Here is a 14,463-nt window from a genome sequence, read left to right as displayed (position 1 = left end):
AAAAGAAAGGATTAAATACAAAACTGCCATTCTCTGTTTAAATATATAAATGATAGTGCACCTTTTTATCTTAAAACATTCCTGGAATTATATCATCCACCTAGAGCCCTTAGATCAGCCTCTGACAATCTAATTCTTAAAACTCCAAAACAAAATTACAAAACATACGGCGAGCGTTCCTTTTTGTTCTTTGGTCCCCAGGTAAGGAACGAACTCCCATATAAAATAAGATCTGCCCCAACAATTTCCATTTTAAAAAATCAGCTGAAGCATTTTTTATGAGTGAGAATGAGAGAGAGAAAAAGAGAGAGATAGAGAGAGAAAAGAGAGGCAGAGAGAGAGAGAGAGAGAGAACGGAAATGTTTTTCTATCTGTATAGAATTAATGTTTTAATGAATGTTTCTAGTTACTCGCGTTTGAACTTTATTTTGACTGTTCGTGAATTTTTATTGCATTGTATATTTTTAGTGAACACATTTTCAACCTCACTGCGAGACTGTTTTTCTGGTATAAAATTTTACACATATGCATTTATATTATATGTATAATACTTTGTTTTACGTACACATTTGTGTCGATTAATTTTAAGTTGTGATGTCTTTTTCATTGTAATGCGCATTGAGCATCTTTTAGGAAATGGAAATGCGCAGTATAAATGCTATTTATTATTATTATTATCTAAAATTAACTAGAACTGTGCAATTTGTTTTATTTCAATTCCAAAGCCCAAAGGCATAGCAATACGTTAGATCTAGATCTGGCAGTTGTAGGCTCTCTGGCTGCTTCTAGCATAGGCCTGCTACTACTGATTCTAGACAGGGAATCTAGATCTATATACCTGCACTATTAAAGTCAAATATATGGTAAAATAAAAACAAAACTGTGAATTGTTTTGTCAGTCAGTTCATCCCAATTGCCATAGCCGCACGTTTTAATAGTTGAATAATGCGATACAGAAGCAACACGTTATTACAGTGTGCAGGGGAGAGCTGGGTGCCCGGGTGGCTGACCGGTCGATTCGGTGGTTCAGCTTTTGTAAATCTATGCATTTTTTACGGAAAGCCCTATTACTAGATCTATTAGGGTTGTGAAAACTTCAACCTCTACAGCTCAGGCGTCAAAAGATGTTGGAAAATAATAATACGTCCTGAAGTTTCATAATTTATACAAAATAACACAGCCAGTAGTTTTTATTTCATCGAGTTATAAAAATTGCCTTGTTTTCAGAAGCAAATTTTAATAGTTCCAGTTCTACCGAATCGATTTTCACGCGAATTCAACCATTTTGATGATCTTTCTTTTCCTTTTAAAAAGATGTAGGCTTGTCGGATGTGGCAGTGCGATTAACACTGAGCTGTTTAGACCCATCAAAACACGAGGCTTCGTGGCCGATCGCAAAAGTCTACGGGGCTTATCGTGGCGAAACGCCCTGCCGCGTGCACGTTCACTAAACTGCCTACTAGATAGAATCTACTACCAAAGATTCTCTACACGATCTTTGCTACTACTATTACTACATGTACTACTACGAGACAGTTCGAGAGAGTGCCATTCAGGCAAAGATAGTGTAACTTTGACTCAGCCACGTTGTGTACACACTTTTTATACCCCAAATTCGACCTGTAAGTCTATTCGGAGAATTTGACCTTTTCACTTGACCAAAGTGTGCCAAAATGGTAGCCTAGCTTTTGCTCCTTCATGAAGGAAAAATCTGGCCCTCATTCAAACCATTAGGATTGAGCAAAACTTTGCGTATTGTGCTTTGTTCTTATAATATTCATTATGATTATGATTTATAAGTTGTACACTGAGACAAAACTGTACTAAATGAGAAAGGTGCACCATTATGAAAGTGGAACAAACTCAGTTGCCTGAAAAGGGTAGTTTGAGCATGTGTGGCCTAAATAAGCTAACCCCCCCCCCTCCCTTACCTTATTTAGGCCATATGTGGCCTAAATAAGCACTCCCTTACATCTTTTCTACTTTAATTTATTTATATTTTTCTTCTATTTAGAGTTTTGCTACAAGGTGCGGATCTGCACTTGGTGTGGGGTCGTCGCTATGGCTTTACTGGTCGAAATGGTCTTGGAAAGACCACATTATTGAAAATGATATCAAGGTAAGTATGTGTGAAGTATGACAGAGTAGCTGTAATATTAAGGGATGCATATTGGGGGGGGGGGGGGGGGGGAGAAGATCATGTTTTTTTTCTTATATCTGTAATTCAGTAGCCGTATATATTTACAATTTTATTTAAGAAGCATTTCTCAATTGTGCAAGCATGAGTGACAAAAAGGGGGACATGGTGGTGAGATGAGTTTTATCCTGCTTGCAGTCACTATTACCCATGAAATACAGACTGATACTCAACAGAAATGTTTATATGTAAATTGCCTTTGTAATAATACCTCAAACGTTGGAATTCCAGGACAGACCTTGTTAAAAAAAATTTGGAGTAATTGAAATACACGAAATGCTAGTCAGCCACAACCCAGATCTCCACTGACAGTAGACCTAGACCTGCAATTAGCTCCTAATTTTATCCTTATAATAAATCTTGTACTAGCAGTTGTACCAGCTTTGTAGACATTGCTAGTACTAGGTCTAGACTTTGGGGGCAGGTTATATCTAATGGATGATTCATCTACTACCCCTGATAGAGCACGATGCCCATTGAAAATCTGGTCAGTTTCATCCCCGTTGTCAGTATCGTCACTGCTATTCCCACCAGTTGGAAATTACTATTGAAGTCTAAGTCATTGTGGCTTACAAAGTAATCATAATAAAAAAGTTTATATTAGTCAAGTCGATCAGCAATAAGCTTTACAGGGCTTTTGTTTTTTCATGAACCATTGCCCCAAGCTATTGTTGCCTCTTCTATACTGCTTCTTGAAAAATAGTCTTTTCAAGACCAGACTTGTTATGTGACATTACCATTCCCGATGCCTTTTCTTTGCTGTGGTTTGAAATTCTTCATTAAGCTTATGTTTGGTTTAATGGTCAGGGAGAAGCTATACCAAAGAAAACACAAATGTCAGGAACATGCAGGAAAAACTGGATTGACAAGCCCATGGAGTTGTTTGAAGGAAAACAGAAAAACAATAATTATCAATTTTGACGGTAGAAGAAAGCATTGGCAAATTGTGTTCAGGTGGATCAACATTCAGGAATCTAACTCTGTCTCTTTACGGGAAATAGCAAAGAGCCTGACCATAACACCCCTACTGTCAGGAGAGAGAGAGAGAGAAAGCGTTGTCACTCTTTCGACTGTTCAAACGTCTGAACTTTAAGAAACGTAAAGCTGGTTTCAAAGAGAGGAGAAACCCCCTTTTGTTATTCACTTTATCAAAACATGTCCGGCGTAGACAATTCAGGTGAGCTAGTTTCAGACTTTTCCTTCCTTTTTTGGGGGGTAAGTGTTTTATGGCGCTGGAAACTGCACAAGGTCATATGGGCCCGCTGGACACATTTTCAGTTTGGTAGGAATTGATTTTGAATCTTGCTCGGGTGGCGGCCAGAGCCTGCTCTTATCGATTTTAGGACCATCAGTTGATCTTTAACATGCGCAACCTGCTCACTGGACCTCCAAGATTTTTTCGTCCTTATCTGAGAAGGCTGGTGTTCAATCTTACCTACCCTGAGATTAGGGGTGTAGCTGAAAGACAACAGTAAGAAGGAGCCAAGAAGAAGCAGTAGAAAAACAGCAGTAAGAGTCAGGAGCCCAGAGGAGGGGGCAAAAGGGTGTGGTGGGGGATGGGGCAGAAAGTGGAGACCAAAGCAGACAACTGAACTTGATTAGAGACAAGGTTGGGTTGATTTAAATCAGGTCGATTTAAATCAGTTGATTTTTTTTATTCAAATCAACTTGATTTTTTAAATAAAAATCAGTGACTTAAATCACTTTTTTTTAAAATTATTTTTATTCAGTTTTTACATATTTCAACTTTCAGAATTCCTTTCCTTGGTTTCATAAAACAGAGATATAAGGTTTAGTAGACTAGATCTAATATAATCATGCTTAAAAGTCTGCTTTCCCTCCTTTCACTGTAAAATAAATACAGTATTCAATTTACTTCTTTTTTTTCCGTAATTGAAATCAGAGCTGGGTTGATTTAAATCAGTTGATTTTTTTATATTTTAATCAACTTGATTTTTGGATACTGCTTTCCCCCTTGTCACTGTAAAATAATGCAGTATTCAATTTACTTTTTTTTTCATAATTGAAATCAGGGTTGGGTTGATTTAAATCAGTTGATTTTTTAATCAGTGATTTAAATCATTTTTTAAAAAAATGTATTCAGTTTTTACATATTTAAACAATCAGAATTCCTTTCCTTGGTTTTATAAAACAGATATAAGGTTTAGTAGACTAATATAATCATGCTTAAAAGTCTGCTTTCCCCCTGTCACTGTAAAGTAATACAGTATCCAATTTACTTTTTTTTTCATAATTGAAATTACCATATTCTTTTTCTTTTTAGACAAACACAAGAGCGTGCACGCACACACACACACACACACTGTTTGTAAGCTTGTATGGTATGCCGTTTGGTTCAACATGCACACAAAGAAGAACAGACTCGACTTGCACGTTTGCCGGCTGAGTAAGGAATGGCCCACTGGCTCACCAGTTCTTTAATCTCGTGCTGAACTCAGTGGTTACAAAAACATTCATCGGAAATGGTACGAAACACGAACAATGTACACATATCAACATCCCCCCTTCTTTAGCAAGTTGCATTATGTGCATTCCTTAAACGTAACATTTCAACATCTTATTGGTCAATTAGTTCAAAACCCTTCATTAGAGATATTCTATATTACCATGTTAAATTATAAGTAATTCTACTACTAATATCATTCGAGCGTTACTGACACAAAATAGAAAGCATAATATATATCTCACGAATCCCATTCCCAAGAAATTAATACTGATTCGACATAAACTGTAAATCTTTTAAATCAAACAGCGATTTCTCCACATTGTATCCGATTATACTAAAAGGTGATAGTCCATTAACATTTATATTCTAATAACACAAATCAAAACTTTCTGTTAATTTTCTTGTCAAAAGCCTTTTCAATAACTTCTTCGGGTCCGGTCGTCTGCTCGTCAGTTCTCAGCGGTGATGAGTATGGAAAATTGTCTTTTAAAGAGTATGACTGATTTCTTAACAGAACTCTACTGATCTGATCGGTGTCTAGTGTCTGTGCATATGTGACTCAAGTTCAGTTGTGTAGACAATGTGTTCTGCTTTGTTTTGATGTTGTGGACCGCATGTTGCACACTAACACAATTGTCCGTATCACAATCTTAATCAAAAACAGGCCATAGATCTATTCAAATGGTGCAATCGATGATCTCAACTTCATGTGTATTTTGGGTTGGGTTTGACAATGCGGCCACTTCTGGTTATGTAGTGTTTGTTTTGTGCTTTGTTATGACTTGGACAGGGAGTCAGGTTTGACTTCAAGCTTGTGGGCTGTGAAGTCGTTGGTTGTTGACTTGTAGATTCAACGGGATCGACAGTCTGACTGCTTCTGCTCGACCCGTCAGGAGCTGACACTTCTTGATCAGGCCGATCAACGGTAGTGTTGTGTCGTCTTTGCAAACTGTGGTCTTTTACTGCAGGACTTTCTGCTGGGGTCACCATGACGTCGTCAGGCTCATCCTTCCTTTCGTGGAAAGGTGTTGATTTTGGTCTCAAATGCACCCTATTCCTGACTGGGGTGCCGCCTGTTTCTCCTTCTATTCTATAAGATGTTGTTGATCTTTTCTTTAATTCTGCCTGCGTTCCAACAGGGTTTATCAGGGTTTTGGTAATAAATAGTTTGACGCTTTTGCAGGGGATTCATATCTCTGGCCTTTCTGTCAAATTGTCTCTTGACTTTCATCCTGCAAGCTAAATAATTTTCTGGAACATAATTTTCCTTTCTCATTTGAGGCAAGGGCGTTCGTATTTCTCTCTGAAACGTCATCTGGGTTGGAGTCGTCCCATCTTGTCTTGGGGTGTTTTTAAGTTCTAACAGTGCTTCATATTGATCTTCGTGATTCAGCACACTGCGTTTCATCATGGTTTTTATTATTTTTACCGCCGATTCAGCTTTTCCATTGGCTTGGTGATGGCCTGGAGATGATCGAACATGAGTGATACCCCAGTGTTGTGTGAACTGTTTGAACGTTGAAGCTGTATACTGTGACCCACAGTCAGTGACAAGCATTTTTGGCACTCCATATCTAGCAAACTGTGACTTCATTTTGGTAATTACTGTTTCAGATGTCGATGTTGGCAAATAGTCGACCTCAATGAAATTTGAAAAATAGTCTACCAGAATAAGTTACTGTCTACCTTTTATTTAAAAAATGTCTGATCCAAGCTTTTCCCATAGTGCTCTTCCAATACTGTGTTGAATCAGTGTTTCTCTCTGGTTTCTTGGCTTGCTCTGCTGACAAACTTCACACCTGTCAGCCATTTGTTTTATTTCAGCAGTCATACCTGGCCAGAAAACAGTCCGCCTCGCCCTCCTCAGCATACTCTCTGTTGCTAGGTGAGCTGCATGTAGTCTTCTCTTTATCTCCTCTCTCATTGACCTTGGTACAAGGACTTTTTCTCCTTTTGTAATCAGCCCATTCTCAATACTCATAGTTTCCCTGTAGTCAAAAAATGGTCTGGCTGACAGTGGTAGTTCAGATTTGCTATGTGGCCACCCAGTTCTGATTGTTTCTGCCAGGGTTTGCATGTCTTCATCTTTCGACGTTTCTGTCCTCAGTTTCTCTATCATTGCATCTGGTATGTTGCTCTTTGCTTGAACTTCCGTTTCGTTCTCTGATGAAATGATATCATATTGCAGACGACTGCTCGCGATAACGTATCTGCAATTAGTAGTGAGCTTCCTCTCGCCCATGTCAAATCGAAATCATAGCGGTTGCTTCTCATAATGAGTCGTTGGAGTCGCTTCGGAGCTTCACTCAATGGCTTTCTTGTTATATTTTCCAGGGGCTTGTGATCTGTTGTCACATGAACTTTCCGCCCAAAGGTGTATTGGTCGAATCTCTCAAGACCAAATACGACGGCTATCATCTCTTTCTCTATCTGTGCCCATCTCTGCTCGGTTTCTGACAGCGTTCTGGAAACAAATTCAATCGGCTGACCCTCCTGCATCAGGCATGCGCCTAAACCGTCTATGCTGCTGTCCACTTGCACCTCTAAAGGCTTGTTTGGATCATAAAATTGTAAGACTGGTGTCGTCGCTATCATTTCTTTGATTTCGGAGAAAGCTGTCTGACATTCTTTGGACCAGACGAACGGTGTGTCTTTTCTTGTCAGATCTCTGAGAGGCTGTAATCTGACTGACAGCTTTTCGAGGAATTTGGCTAGGTATTGAACCATTCCACAAAATCTTCTCACGTCGTGAACATCTTTTGGGGTTGGCATCTTTATGATGGCTTCTACTTTGCGAGCATCAGGTTCTATTCCTCTTTTGCCTATCTTGTGACCCATAAATCTAACTTCTTCCTGTCTTTCTCTGGCTTTTTCTTGGTTGAGTTTGATGCATTTTTCTTTACATCTTTCCTTGAGAAGGTCATATTTCCTATCATGGTCTTTTTGTGCTTTCTCTTTTGTGAGGCCGTTTCCGATCACGAGGATGTCATCAGCGACATTCACTATACCGAGTAGGTCTTCGAGTGCAGTTGCAAGATATCTCTGGAATATTTGGCTTGACACGTTCAGTCCAAATGGTAGTCTTGTCCATCTCACTCGACCAAATGGTGTGATCATCGTGGTGAGCTTGCTCGACTCTTCATCCAGTTTGATGTGCCAAAATGCTTCCTTTACATCCAACTTTGTGAACATCTTGGCATCTCTAAATTTTGGTAAGACATCATCGAAAGCAGGGAGTTTATAGTGTTCCCTTTTAAGAGCTTTATTCAAAGGATGGGGATCAATGCATATTCGTAGAGATCCATTTTCTTTCTCCACGATGGCCATTTGACTCTCCCAATCTGTCGGTTCTGTCATGGGTTCCAAGATTCCTCTTTGTATGAGAGAGTCCAACTCTTCTTTGACCTATTTTACTAGGGCAAATGGTATCTTTCTGCAAGGCAGAACTTGTGGTCTTATCTCCGGGTCTGTCTTCAGGTTCGCTATTCCCAGATGACCTGGTTCCTCTTCTACCTTTGCGATGAACTTGTCATGATTGATGGTGACTAATCCCAAATCTTGACATGTTGTTAGACCAAGTAGACAGTTTAGATTGTTTTTGACAACTAAATTTCACTGTGAGCGTCTGTCCTGTCTTCTCATTGGTAACTAACAATCTTGTTTCTCCTAAAGGTGCCATCTTAGTGCCGTTCCACATGACGAGTGTATGACTGGTTCTTGTTACTTGATTTTTTCTAACAAATCTTTGTTGTATTGTATTGACGTCTGCGGCCGTATCCAGCTTGAATCTGACCTTGCAGTCGTTAATTTTCAAACATTCTGTGGCCCTTCTTTTTCCGTCACCAACAGCATTTAGCCATGCTTCGTCATCTGTTTCTACAAGTGAGTGTATTTTCTTGCATTTTATCCTAAAGTGATTTCTTCCTCCACAATTACTACAAGTTTTCCCCCAGGCTGGGCATTTGGCTTTGTTGAACTCATGGTGTTTCCCGCAGAATCTGCATTCAGCATCTTTGCTGGCGGTACTTGTGGTAGGTCTTCCATCCTTCTTTCTTGATGGTCCTCCACTAGGTTTAAATGATGGCTTCTTGCCCTTGTAGACCTTATCAATTTCCTGTTCACCTTTCATTTCTCTCAGGTAGTTTGCAGTCTGCTCGTATGCCTGGCAAATGTCGATTGTCTTCTTTAAAGTGATATCAGGTTCTCTCAACAACTTTTCCTTGAGATGTTGAGGAACACTTAAAATAATTTTGTCTCTGATCATCTTGTCTTTCTCTTGAAAGTTGCATTTCTCAGCCTGAGCTTTCAATTCAGTTGAAAACTTGTCGAAAGGCATTGATATAGGCAAGTTCCAAAATCTATCTCTTTGCAGAACCTCGTTACTTCTTGGGTTGCAATACTGCTGCAATTTAAGTAGTACTTGTTGCAGGTCATCCTTATCTTCAGGATTATCAAATTCAAACTGATCAAAAACTTCTAGGGCTTCTGGGCCTGCACAGTGCAGAATTATGGCTGTCTGGGTTTTAGCTGGCTTGCTGGTGTTCCCCGAGGCTTCCATATAAACATCTAGCTGTCTCTTCCATTTTCTAAAATGATCTGCTAAATTATCTTCACTCATTTGGAGTGGTGAGGGAAGGCGAAAATTAAAATTAGCCTCAGCCATGTTCGTCCAGGTTGCAGATAAATCGGGCAGAAATTGACACTATCTGGGTCGTAGTCTTCTCAGTGCAAAATAATTGTTGCAAGGGGAAAAATACTTGACTTACAGTTTTGTTATTTTCTACAAAAACTATTTTCCTTGGCTAGCCTCATGGCCAAACTTCTGATCAGATCCGATCTCTAGACTCTAGATAGAATATAGGCTTCGTAGAATATATATAACAACTGAATTTTCGAGACATGTTCTTACAAGATATAAAAATATGTATGGAAACTTCTTACCAGACATTTTCAGGACTAGAGTCTCACTTTTATGGAGCTTTTACCGCTGCCACCATGTTTGTAAGCGTGTATGATACAGTATGGTATGCCGTTTGGTTCAACATGCACACAAAGAAGAACAAACTCGACTTGCACGTTTGCCGGCTGAGTAGGGAATGGCCTACTGGCTCACCAGTTCTTTAATCTCGTGCTGAACTCAGTGGTTACAAAAACATTCATCAGAAATGGTATGAAACACGAACAATGTACACATATCAACACACACACACTGTAATAAAATGCAAGTTTATCTATGCATAATAACCCCCCCCCCCCTTCCTTTTAGACTGACATTTTCTTCATTTTTTGTCTGTAGCCATAATTCACTGATATAGCAGATTAAGGCTTTCTTTTGCAGTTGCTTAAATTAATCATTAGTTAAAATAAAGACAATGCATTTTGCGCTAATAGAACATACTTTTAGCAACCAAAAATCCCAAACTGTGTCGACATTTTTTTTAAATTAAAAAATTTTTTTAAAAATCTGATTAAATAAAAGAATCGATTTTTAAAAATTTTTATTAACAAATTTTTTTTAAATCACCAACCCTGATTAGAGAACAAGAAAGAAAGTTAAAAGAAAATTTGGTTAGAGAAGAACATTTACTACCGCAGGCAGATTTTGATCGCTGGACATATTAAATGAGAGGCGAAGACCTTACCTCTAGACCACGGGAACCCCTGTTGCATTTCTCTTTGGAGCAAGTTGATAAAGAGTTGGAACCACTTGGTAGCGCCTAGACTTATTTGTGAGAAAACATCCTAAAAGCAGCAGTAGCAAAGGGCCGATTTTGTCAAGAAACTGGTCCTCAAACTGGTGGATACGGTCATGGAGTCCAGTAAATCTGACACTGTTAGTTTGTAATATTTCTGACTATGAGAGAGGCATGTTCTCAAAGAGTGTCAGTAAGATGAAGACAACACCACCGGATACAGGCGGCAGTGGAAAATATGTACCGGAAAGGCGTGCAGAGCTGGGCTCAAACTGCAATGTTGCTCTCTGCCCTGGCTGTTTTGGGGTGTACAACTCAAAACTGAACTGAAAGAGGCAGCTGACTCTACCGGTTCTTGAGTATTCTTTTTTTTTTTTTGTAAGTGTTTTATGGCGCTCCCAACTGCGTAAGGTCATATGAGTGCACAGGACACATTAAACGTTTCGAGTTGGTAGGAAATTTTAAATTTTGCTCGGGTGGCGGCCGAAGCCTACTCTTATCGATTTTAGACCACCAAGGGTTCTTTAACGTGGGCACCTTGCACATGGGACCTCCGAGATTTTTTGTCCTTGTCTGAGAAGGTTAGGTGTAGATCTTTCCTACCGGAAGATCAGGGGTATGGCTGAAAGACAGCAGTAAGAAGGAGCCAAGGAGTAGCAGCAGAAAGGCTGCAGAAAGAGTCAGGAGCCCAGAGGAGGGGGCAAAGGAGTTGAGGGGGTGGAGACGAAAGCAGACGATAGAACATTGCTAGAGAACATGAAAGGAGACAATTATAGAGAAGAAAATTTTTCAGTCGCTACACACCCCTCTGGGCCAAGAGAGCCCCCTTTCTTGAGTATATTGAGCTGTTCATAAAGCTGCTCACAACAGCACATTTTCAATCTTATTCGGTTGAATTTTCAGTTACATTATATTGATTATGGATCACACCTGTCTAACCAGGCGTCAAGATCGTTGAAGAAACTCCATAAACTGTTTTGTGTGTGTATCGGGATGTAAAATTTTTTTGGAAAACTTTTTCTTTTTTCTACCTCATAAGCTTTGTATTGCTGACAACTTTCGTCAAAGGAAGTGAGTGTGGTCCTAAAAATTATGCTGGTGTTTGCAAAGATTTGAACTATACTTTGACACCAAATACAAACATCTACGATTTAAAACTGATGAGTTATAATTTTTTTTAAATGCCCAAAAATTTAGCATTTCCAGGGAATAGCGCTCATAACATAATGATGTTCTTAGGGAATGTGCACCATGAAAGCCACACGATGCGAAAAGGTTAACCCCTGTGTTGTAAACGTATCTCATATGTCTTGATAATCCACTGCCCAGTGCACTGTAAACATATCTCGTACGGTGGCCCAAAACTGTGTCTCATTTCGTTGATATTTCAGCTTCAATGAAGTTTTAAATAAAGAGAGTGACCTCCCTTCAAAGGTTATCATTTTAGCTATCAGGTCGTATCTATAGACCACTGGACAGGAAGCGTAGGTTCTAAAATAAAAAAACAAATGGGATTTTCCGTGGCTTTTTTGTTGTTGGAATATTATTTTTTTCTTTTTCCTTTTTTCTTTTTTTTTGTGGGGGGGGGGGTATTTTTTTAAATTACTGGAGTGACGTTTGTTGTTTCCTTGTCATCTAAATAGAAAGAACATACTTATTTCAGTGGAGAACTGAGGATCCCATCTCATATATCAGTTCTGCATGTAGAACAGGAGGTGGAGGGGGATGAGACCCCAGCCATTCAGAGTGTACTGCAGTGTGATGAGAAGAGAGAGAAACTATTGCAGGAGGAGAAAGACCTTAATGCTCAGCTGTCCTCCTCCAGGTATGTCATCGGTTTGTGTGTATGTGTGAGTGAGAAAGAGATAGAATGCATAATGTGTGGAGTGTGCGTGTGTGAGAGAGGGAGTGTCATGTGTGTGAACAAGACAGGGAGTGTGTGTGTAAAAGAGAGAGAGAGAGAGAGAGAGAGAGTTTGTGACAGAGAGAGAGGGAATTAATGTGTGTATGAGAGTGTGTGTGTAAGAACAAGAGAGGGAGTTGTGTTTGTGAGAAGGAGAAAGGAATTGTATGTGTTAAAGAGAGGGACTCTGTATGTGTGAGAGAGAGTGTGTGTGTGTGTGTGTGTGTGTGTGCATGCGAGAACAAGAGAGGGAGTGTGTGTGTGAGAGAGTGAGGGAGTTTGTGTGTGAGAAAGAGGGGGCTATAAATATGAGAACAGGAGAGGAAGTATGTGTGTGAGAGAGAGTGGAAGGCGGAGGGTGCACTCACTCTTGTCTGATGCAGCTGTTATGTCATCTTGTTTTGGCCACAGTCTTGATCTCTTCTGTCAGAAGGTGAAATCGTTAAAGGATTCAAATTTGTCAAATTCTTTCAGATGTACTTCCTCGCATTGTTGTGATCTGTAAGATCAAATGCCCTGTCTTATAGTATGTTCTTTGTCCCTAATCGAGTTAGATTTCACCTGATATTAAAATTGCTCCTTGGACTAGTTTTCATTCTTATATATGCGGCTATTACCTAATTCAAACCTTTAATAAAATGGTTCCCAAATTGTGGAACTGTCATTGCAACTCATTAATATGATGTTTAAATTAAGCAAGATTTTGAAATTTTGCATGGATTGTTCTTGGAGTAAACTGTGTAATTGGATGGCATAAATTATATAACAAGAGTGTTTCATTATTTTATGTCACAATTAAGCTTTGTTGTTAGTTTCTTTCAGTTGATACGTATGTGGGAAACTGGAGGGTGTCACTGGTGAATCCTACTTCTCCACCTTCCGTTTAGTATATTTTACTACCTGGTTGCTCTCTTTTATTCCCAGCAATATCTGACATTTTAAAATTTAAAGCATCTCTCTTTAACTTGAATTTTTGACCATTATTTCTCATTGTATTTTAGTTTGGCTTAAATTATGCATATGCCAGAAAAGTGATAAATCTATTGCTTGACTAAAATTTTAATGTTACGTAAAATAAAAAGTTGATAGTTCTGTAGGTTACACTCCTCTCTTATTTTCCATCCAAACTGAAAATATTTACCTGAAAATGGAATCCCTGGGAGGAGTTTGTTAATTTTTTTCCAAATTCTATTTAGGTTCCAGTATCATCCAGACTGACTTCGTGAAAAGTTGAACAAAAAGAAATTGTACTATTGTGCAGAACTCTTGGCTTTTAAAAAGTTTTATTAATCGTTTTTCTCCTTTCTTTTTCCAGTGCTGGACAAGACAACAGTCTGTCCTCTCGGCTTCATGAAGTCTACAAAGAGCTGGAGGCTATGGAGGCTGACAAAGCTCCCGCTAAGGCTGCCATGATACTCAATGGTTTGGGTTACACCTCGACAGATCAGCTGAGACCCACGAAGTAAGTTGTTTTTTTTGTTAAGGTTTTATTTTGGTGGGGGGGGGGGGGGGTCTTCTTGAGGCCAAATCAGTAGCTCAAAGGGGGTTTCATAATTTGGGTGACCAGCATTTCCCAAAATGGCCAAATATGAAGTGTTCTAAAACGTGACATATGATAGATATAGTTAGTTAACTTCCCCTTTTTCTCACTAAATGAGACAGCTTACTGAAATCTCTCTGTAAATCGCTGAAAGTACACGAATACAACACAAAAATACTCACAATCCGCCAAATAACACTCAAACAGCTTACATAGGAAGAAAAAATGCTTGAATCCCAAGATTTATCAACAGATTACTCAATTTATTACATAACCATGCAGTTAAAATCAGAAATTATTTATAGTATTCTATAATTGTCAAACAGAGCACAAAACTTCCCTGAGCTCTCCGTAATATTTGTCAGCCCCGGTCAAAATTGGTTGTAAGACACAATCATAATGTGCTATTTGAAGCTACAAGGCTGGAAAGGCTTGTTACTTTCCATGAATTTTTTTATACATTGAAAGTTTGATGTCTTCTGCTTCATTTAAGATCAAAATAAACATCTATAATTGACTATAAATATTTTAATTTGATCTGTTTTGGAGGAGTGTGTGGTTTGTTGTGAGCTTGGTTGACAAGATAAAGGAATGTGGACTTCAAAACCCTTTCGAACATTTGACCTGCTGGTGTGTAGCTGTGAGATTATTTTATAGAACCAC

At 38.9% G+C, this 14,463-nt stretch overlaps 1 protein-coding gene across 1 annotated transcript in view; it reads left to right on the top strand.

Annotated features, from left to right (window-relative positions):
- LOC101858629 (ATP-binding cassette sub-family F member 3) overlaps positions 1–14,463 on the top strand; it is a 119,855-nt gene that overhangs the window by 37,486 nt on the left and 67,906 nt on the right. Inside the window, exons 6-8 of the mRNA XM_005098954.3 lie at positions 2,015–2,119; positions 12,021–12,182; positions 13,576–13,722. Coding sequence (XP_005099011.1) covers positions 2,015–2,119; positions 12,021–12,182; positions 13,576–13,722 — 414 coding nt within the window. The remainder of the gene's footprint in view (positions 1–2,014; positions 2,120–12,020; positions 12,183–13,575; positions 13,723–14,463) is intronic.

Source organism: Aplysia californica, unplaced genomic scaffold (genome assembly GCF_000002075.1).
Source record: "Aplysia californica isolate F4 #8 unplaced genomic scaffold, AplCal3.0 scaffold00198, whole genome shotgun sequence".
NCBI lineage: Eukaryota > Metazoa > Mollusca > Gastropoda > Aplysiida > Aplysiidae > Aplysia > Aplysia californica.
The sequence above is the reverse complement of the archived record's forward strand: the minus strand, read 5'-3'. Positions and strand labels throughout refer to the sequence as shown.